Below are 8,679 nucleotides of genomic sequence, written 5' to 3' on the forward strand. Positions count from 1 at the left end.
ATGGCTAATAAGGTACCATTAATTAATGATGATAGTAACATAACACATATCATCAAATAACAACCAACACTACCACATCGATCAAACATACAAATATAAATAAGTTTAGCACACGCAGATCCACTGCGAGAAACAAATTCAAACACAAAATACAACACAACAATGACAATAAGTTCGGTGTTGAAAATTATTAACAATGAAAAAACACAAATAAAATGGAATCTCGATCAAACATGCATGCTTCAACATACATAGCTGAACGGCCCATTAGGCGGATGGCTGAGAATTGAAAGAAGAGGGGATTAATCACTTTAAAAAGAAAAATAGTAATAATAATAATAATAATAACAAAGCATTATTAATCAAGTACATATAAATATATATAATGGTGTCTTACGTTTTTGAGGCTTTCCTTTTCCCTTAGGAGGTTAGCTATTTTAAGTTCAAGCTTATTACATTTAGCTTCAATATCTGCATACTGGGCCCCATACCATGCGTCTTTTTCTGTAATTTTTCCTAAGGAGCCTCCAACCAAGTTATCTGCCCTGCAACAAGTTTCATAATACAAAAAGTCTACATACACCTTGCATGCAGCTTCGCTCTTCAAGAGCAAATTTTTATACACTGTATCCATATTCTTTTGACCCTTTATGGCCAAGAATTTGCTCATAGTTCCTGGCGGGAAGCCTTTGGCAAATCCACAACCGTCTAAGCACGGTTGCCGGTTAGCAACACAGGCGTCGCACCTGCTACGTTTAGGAGGGAGTAGAGGAGCGGAAGTCTCTTCACCACGAAGAGATTTGAGAATCTTCATGTTTGTGAAGTTATAACTATATATGAAAGTTTTGTGTTGAACTTGGTTGGAGGCTATGAAATTAGGAGAGTAGAGAGTGGGTGTGACAGGTAGCTATATAGACAGATCTTTTTTTAATCCCATCCCCCAACTATTAAGACATTGCATTTACAACACACTCCTCTCATTTATTAAACAATCTTCACCAAACAGTATCTAGACATTAAAAACAAAGCTTTTAGTCTCGTGTGAGGTTGACAAAACATTTTTAAACAAAACGAGATATGTTATCCGGATTACTGTATTTCATATGAGAGGTAAATTTATGCAGTAACATGTTTATATAGTTTGAAAAATTGAGTTGATATTTTTTGATGAATAAACTATTATTAAATAAAGAAACTTGACAATATAATACATCATTGGAAATAAAATTAAAAACTAATAAATATTACAAATTAATAGTCGGAGATGACTACGTGTACATATTCAAAACGTACCCACTACCGTGATAAGATGCGATATTCTTAAAAGTGTTAAAAGGGTAAGAAACTTAGAATAATAATAATATTCAATTAAAATAAGTAATCTTTGTAAACAAATTAGAAACAAGTTAATAGATCAAAATATATGTTTCAAAACAAATTATATATGTTAAGCTCAAAATTAAAAAACTATTGGTGGGTTCAAAGAAAATAAAGTTGGCCCATTAGTCGGGCCAAATTAAAAAACTAAAAACGACCCAAATAAAATGGAAATAGCCTGTTAAGAAATGAAAACGGGCTCAAAAAGTGTTAAAAGTATATGAAACTTAGAATAATGATAATATTCAATTAAAATAAGTCATATTTGTAAAACAAATAGAAACAATTTAATAGATCAAAACATAAGTTTCAAAACAAATTATATATGTTAAGCTCAAAATTTAAAACTATTGGCGGGTTTAAAGAAAATAAAGTTGGCCCATTAGTCAGGCCAAATTAAAATGGAAATGGTCTGTGAAGAAATGAAAACGAGCCCAAATAAAATTAAAGTGACCCGTTACTATTCTTTGCACGCGTATCGATGACTTTGTTTTTAATATATATAATAATGAGTTATTAAATAAATGCAAATAAAAAAACTTTACAAGTTTGTTTCTTTTATGTTTATCCTTGAAAAATATGGAAAACAAAAAAACAAATCAAAACAGATATGAAACTGATTTAAACAAAAACAATCTACATTATATTACACAATTAATCCACACTTTGGGCATTTTATTTTTTAGCCATTAAGTGACCGAATTGATTAAGTGATTGAATGAATAAATTATGTCTGTGTGAATTAAGTCAATACAGTTGTTTTTTGTTTATCAAGTCATAAAAACAAACAGTTCTGATAACTTAATGTATTAAGTATTTTTTAATTAAGTCATGACTTTTTCTATTAAGACATTAACAAACAACACCTTCATCAACCAAATGTCCCAACAAGCTATGCTCAAAAGTCAAACCACCTTAAAACTGATCCAAACTACAAATAAAATGTTCCAAAACATTGCCAAAAACAGATCCATATAATCTACTAAAACTGTTTTATAAATTCAATAAATTCGTTCATTGGAAACCGTTTTTGGATCAGTTTTATAATCATTTTAAAAAATCAGTTAATTTTTAGATCAGTGGCTTTTAGATCGTTTATGAATTTCTACATGAAAAAAAACTATCCAAAGTGTTCCAAAAAATCAATTTGTGTTAAGATATATGTGATCGGATATGATAATAATTGTCATGATACGTGTGATTGGATATGTCAATCAAGAATTTTTATTTTAATATAACTGTTTCTCAAATTTAGGAAGAGTGAATTTCATATTTCCCCTTATTAAACTCTATAAATATCAAATATACCCAATTAATATTGAAAATATCAAATTTCCCCAATCTAAATTATGAAATATCAAATATCCCCAAAATACAAATTTAGCTAATATTAAATCTAAAAAATCAATAATAGTTATCTCTAAATAATAAATATCTACAATGCCCTCTTAAAAACCAAACTTTCCTGCTTATTCCCCAAAATCAAGATGGAGGTTTGCCCCTAAATAAAGACCCACTTCGTACGTGATTTTCCAAAGAAAAAAAAGACCATATGTCTAGCATGTAAAGACTAAAGAGTAAATCAAGATTCATGAGATACCTACATAAAATATTTTTATTCAAGCAAAGCCGTTCGTTAAATATGATTACAAACTCATTATTGCATATTTGTTTTTCCACTCAAAAGAAATTGTTTTAGGTGGTTTTATGTATTTCAGATTACTTTAACCACCTTTTTCCTTGATAATATCGTGTACTTACTTTCAAGAAATAAGCATTTTTAAACGGGTATTGTAGTCATTATATAATTTGAAAATAATTATTATTGACTTTTTCAGATTTGATTGTAATTAAATTAGTGTTTTGGGGACATTTGATATTTTAATATTTAGGTCGGGTATATATAATATTTTTAATACGAATTGAATATATTTATATTATAGGGTAAGGGAAAATATGAAATTCTCTCATTCTAGGCTAAACTATCTTTTCACTAGACTTAATGATTGCATCCTTCCTTTATTTTTAATGTTTTAGTAGTTTAATGGTTGGCAAAGCGTGACAACCCAAAGCATAGAATTACACACATTATTAGGTTAGGTATTGCAAACGTCTTTGTGATCGATCTTCTACTTACCGCAACACTAGCTACATTCGATCGGGTTTACTGCCCGTAAATGTGTGTTTAGTTTGAGGTGTTTACTTATACAACTTTAATTAATTTAAAACTTGATTTTATTTTTGTCCTTAAAAGCAAACAACATCGAGGATGAGAGCACAAGTATTTGGTATCTAATAAAATTTATGTACAAATTATTGCAACAAGTGCAACGTGTTAAAAGTTTTTCTTTTTATAACTCCATGTGAATATATGATGCACTATATATATATATATGCGCGACTAGCTAAAAAATTATTTTATACGCTATTCTATAGGTTTATTATATAAAAATTGATTATGTTATAGTTCATGGTTAATTCATGTATCACTCTGGTCACCCTTTGTTTTTTCGGACATGTCGATAGCACAGTCACTTAACCTACTATAGTGATTTCACATCCCTTCTAAAAACATTTAACCTAAGGTATTTTGATATCATCAACAACACCATTTGTGTAGCCATAAATCGCGTAAAAATGTATTCACCTTATAGATTAACACTACAACAAATCAAAAGTAAATCGATAATGTAGCATGTTATCTATTCATCAAACGTAATAATATGTACAAAGTAAAAAACGAAACATGACAAAAATTTAGTCATATAAAATACACATAAATTTAGTCATATGAAATACACATAAATACAATACGAATAAGTAAAAAAACCCAATAAGATAAATAAGAGAAAATCATTATAGATTTTTCTTTTTATTATATAATAGACTTTGTTTTGTGATTAAAATAACAACCAAATTTAGTTAAAGTTTCGGCAAAAAAAAAAAAAAGGGAAACAACAAAATTGATTGGTCATATATAATCTAATAATATATTCAAATAATTTCTAAAATTTGATATATTCTTTAAAGTTGTATATATTTTAATAAATAATATTATTTTTGTCAAATATGTGTGTCAATTTAGTAGATGCATGAACGTTATTTTATTTTTTTAATATGAGTTTTGATATTATTTTTTTTATCTTGTCTATATAATTATGATTAATATATTATATTATATTTAATATAATAAAATAGATTATTTTGAGAATAAATAAAGGTTATAAAATAAATATATTGTAAAAAATGTATGGAGATGCCACGTAGGATAAAATCCTATGTGACAATATTTAAAATTAGCTTTAGATTGAAAGAAGGCTTTAAAAAGTTATGATTCTTATTGTTTTACTATATATATAGATTTATATATACGGGAGATTAGAAGGTGATTTTTCTACTATTATTATTGTTTCTCTTACTAATAACTTGATAATACATTTAATTTTTTTTAAAGGTTTAAAGATAAATTTTAAATCTTAACTCTTGATTTTTATTCAAGAGTCAAAATCTTCATTAGTTAAATTGGGATAATTTTTAGAAATCCCCTCCCTTAAAAAAAGGCCCTTACCATAATGGTAAAGTCATAGATTAATTATTGCGTTGACACCTTACACAACGTATAATAAGTATTTATTAAAAGGACATGAGCACGTTGATACACATTTTATGACCCTAACTTAATTTGGAATGATCCAAAACACAGGTGGTGGATCCAAAATACGACTACGAGTAATTAATTTAACGCATTTTCAAGTACGTGCTACCACCATAGTATTGACCATATTACTCTATAGATTGGTTGGCATGTTTTTCGTATTAATTAATGGATTAGATTCATGTCGATAACGGTTGTGCTTGTGTAAATGCATATATAAATAGTTTCAATGTCGTTACATTATTATATTACTTTTGTGGAGGTGTTAACCATTATTTCTTTTAGCCTGGTTACTAAATTTTAGGTTGTGAGTTTAGAGTCTTTTAAATTAATTTAAAATAAAGAGCAATCTAATAATTTAAATAAAGAGCAATAATCTCATATATCAAATGAGACAAAGAGTCTCAATTTAGTGTTGCTATTGTTTTTTAAGTGGCTTTCAGGTCACATGGTTAATGACATATCTCCATTTTGAAGAAACTAATTAACATCAATGGGTGGTCTTTTGTCTTCTGCTGAAGTGATGAAGTGGTGATCCTGAAAAAGCAACAGAGGGTGCAACCAATAACATCCATTTGTTTCAAACCAAACGACTTGATATTCACAATTTTTTTTTTTTTTAGTTTTTGATATAATTAAAAAATCAACATATATTAAAATAAACGAGAGCAATTACCCGCGCGTTGCGGCGGTGAGATGATGGGTGATAGGTCATAGAGTGTGATAACCAAATGTCTTAGCCGTACGGGCTTCGCCCTCGAATTTAAAAATTCATCGAAAATATATCGAATAACATCTCTAATGAAAGAGCATGAAATTTTAATAACACCCATATAATTTTTATAATTTATTGATGTACGGTTTGTGAGATAAAAGATTTTGAACGAATTGGAGAATAAATGATTTATGAATAGAGAGAAAAAAGATGATTGGTTGAGATTTGATGAGAGAAAAATGGTGTTTGGTAATATATAATTGATAGAAGGGACATTTTGGGAAAGTAAATGTTGAATTGAAAGTTAAAAGTTGAAACCCTATTTTCATTATAATATAGTATAGATAAGGCTTATATATATTAATGTAATTAAATATATGGTATCGTTGTTTCCATCGTATACCAGCAAAGAAAAAGAGAAACTCAATGTGTTGTTTAAAAAGAAGATGGAACTGTCCTTGGCTTAGAGTGTAGCCGAAGAAAAATATATATATATATATGAAAGAATAGTATCGTAGTCTTTCAATATGGCAAGTAAGGGTGAGTCACTGAGTCAAATAATGATCAATATAAGATTTAGAAGGTTGACTTGTGTAATTATGTAGTTCATGCGTCCAGGAGAAAAAAGAAAGAAAAATAAGATGTATTGCAATTTAGATTTGTGATGTTTCTAGCATAAAGAGAAGAAAAATAGTGTCTAGTCCCTTTCAAAAATTATAGGTATCTGACAAGAATTGAGAAAAACCTTTTCACAAATACATGTAGTTAACAAATGGAAGACAGTGTTTTATTAGTAGCATGGAAGCCTCACAACAAATGTTAATAGAACATCATTAAGTAGATAAAAGTGTTAGTTTTGTTGATTGTATTATTTAGCAGTTTATGGGGTTTGATATATTTATTTACTTATTCTTTAGTATTATTGGTTTTATAAGTTGTCGTGAATATATAATAAGCTTAGTAAACTATTATTATTACTGATTGATTCTGAATGTTCAAAAGGTATAATAACTTACTTTTAACACATGCATATTGGGGTTGTTTCTGCATGTTTTAGTAGATACGAACTAATTGTTGTTTTGTTGTTTAATGGAGCCTGCTGTTGAGTTGTGTTACTTGTTGAATAGCTGTACACATAGTACACTACCCGTTATTTAGTTGTCATGTCACGTGCACGTTAAAAGCCCTAATGAAATAAGTAGCATTGAGTAGCATGTTTATGTGCAAAGCCTGAGCACTTTGTAACAAGTGTTAAGCTTAAGTCACATTTGGTCGCGTGGATCATTTGTATTAAGTAGCCCATCCGGGGCGATGTATATGGTCCCTGGTGGGGTTAATCATTTAAGTATCTAAGTAACTTCGTTGGTGTGATTGGCCTTCGAGGGATACATTGTAATTTGGACACTAAGGAGATATCATGTTTTCTTGCGTATCTAATATGTTGCTTCTCCAAAATAGCGTATGGGTGTGATGAGCGTCCATTTTGTGATATTTTCCCAATCATAAGCCGCATTTTGATGTCTAACTAATTTTATTTATGTAAACCTTCGGTACTTAATGATTTTGGATATTTATACAGGTTCACAGATAATGCTGCATTTGGGACTCGACTAGATGGCGCGTGACCCGCGGTCAAGAAAGTCAAAGAAGCAATTGCAATCTATAATAACTAAAGAGGGGTTGGGGGCACCCCTAATCCACCTCCTTGAGTTAATTTTCTCTTTTATTAATTCTCTAATTTTTTAATATTAATCTAAATTAATTTACACTTTGTGGTTTTCCATCTCCAATTTACACTTTAACCCCAATCTAAAACAATTAATTTACACGTTTAGTTCCCCATCATCAATTTACACTTTCACCCATTTAAAATAATTAATTACACTTTTGATTTTCATCACCAATTTACACTTAACCTAATTTATATTAATTATACTTTTATATATACTTTACACTTTAGAATATAAGAAACTGTAAATTTTTTATTTAACTAAGTTGAAAAAAAAAGGTAAACTGAAATCAATATTTATATGGAGTTAGTTTTCGTATGTTTCTTCGTTGGGCGGATTATTTTGGAGTATTTTGACCGATGGAGTGGTATTAAGCTAGCAAATTTTAAGTTGATTTCGGTATATCTATTTAATATATTTGAATTCCAATTTTTTAGCTTTGAGTAATAATTTGAGACTACCCGTCCATTGGACGGGTTGTTTCGGCCCAGCCACAAAAGGGAGAGAAAAAGGCCCACGGCCTTTGGGCCTAGTATATCGTCCGAGCAGCAGTCCAAGGAAGAAGCAGCAGCCCATTTGGGCCTGGTGGTCATGAGTGAGCCTGCATCCAAAGAAGAGCGGAGAATGGACTTGGCCCTTGTACCTCGCGTGAATCCGGCCCAAAAGAAGATAGAGGCCGCAGCCTCTTTGTTTTGACATTCGACATCTATACATATATACTAGGTGAAACGGTGAATTTTATTTTTACTTAGAAATCTCTTTAACATTATATAACTTGCACGGGTCTAATTCACTACACCAAACAACTTATCAATGAATAACCATTTCTCCATCCCCATGCATTCAACGGATCGATATTTATGTCACAACTTCCAAAATTCAAAATGAAAATAAAATAAAATAAGATTTTCTACACATACTATGAATTAAGTATTTGGATTTCAATTTAGTATATGATATAAATAATAAGCGAGACATATCGCTCTCTACATTCACATTAAACTTCCATTGAATTATACTCGTATATATACACACACCAAAGAGAATAAGAATGAGCAACATCTTAACGACCTATTGAAAACAATCTCATAATCATTAGCATTTCTACAATTATTCATAATCCATGGTATAAAAATTAAATATCAAACTATCCCCAACGGCTAGTACACCACTCATAATCCAGAAGGAGTAGAAATCGCTAA

General features: G+C 29.6%; 1 protein-coding gene across 1 annotated transcript; it reads right to left on the reverse strand.

Moving 5' to 3' along the window:
• Nucleotides 1-397: 397 nt before the first annotated feature.
• On the reverse strand, nt 398-814 carry LOC122584640 (the record flags this gene model as incomplete). Its single annotated transcript, XM_043756685.1, has 1 exon — nt 398-814. A coding segment is annotated over exon 1 (417 nt), but the record flags the coding sequence as incomplete, so codon positions are not given.
• Nucleotides 815-8,679: the final 7,865 nt, after the last annotated feature.

The sequence above is a fragment of the Erigeron canadensis genome, unplaced genomic scaffold (assembly GCF_010389155.1).
Source record: "Erigeron canadensis isolate Cc75 unplaced genomic scaffold, C_canadensis_v1 Conyza_canadensis_unscaffolded:62, whole genome shotgun sequence".
Taxonomy (NCBI): Eukaryota; Viridiplantae; Streptophyta; class Magnoliopsida; order Asterales; family Asteraceae; genus Erigeron; species Erigeron canadensis.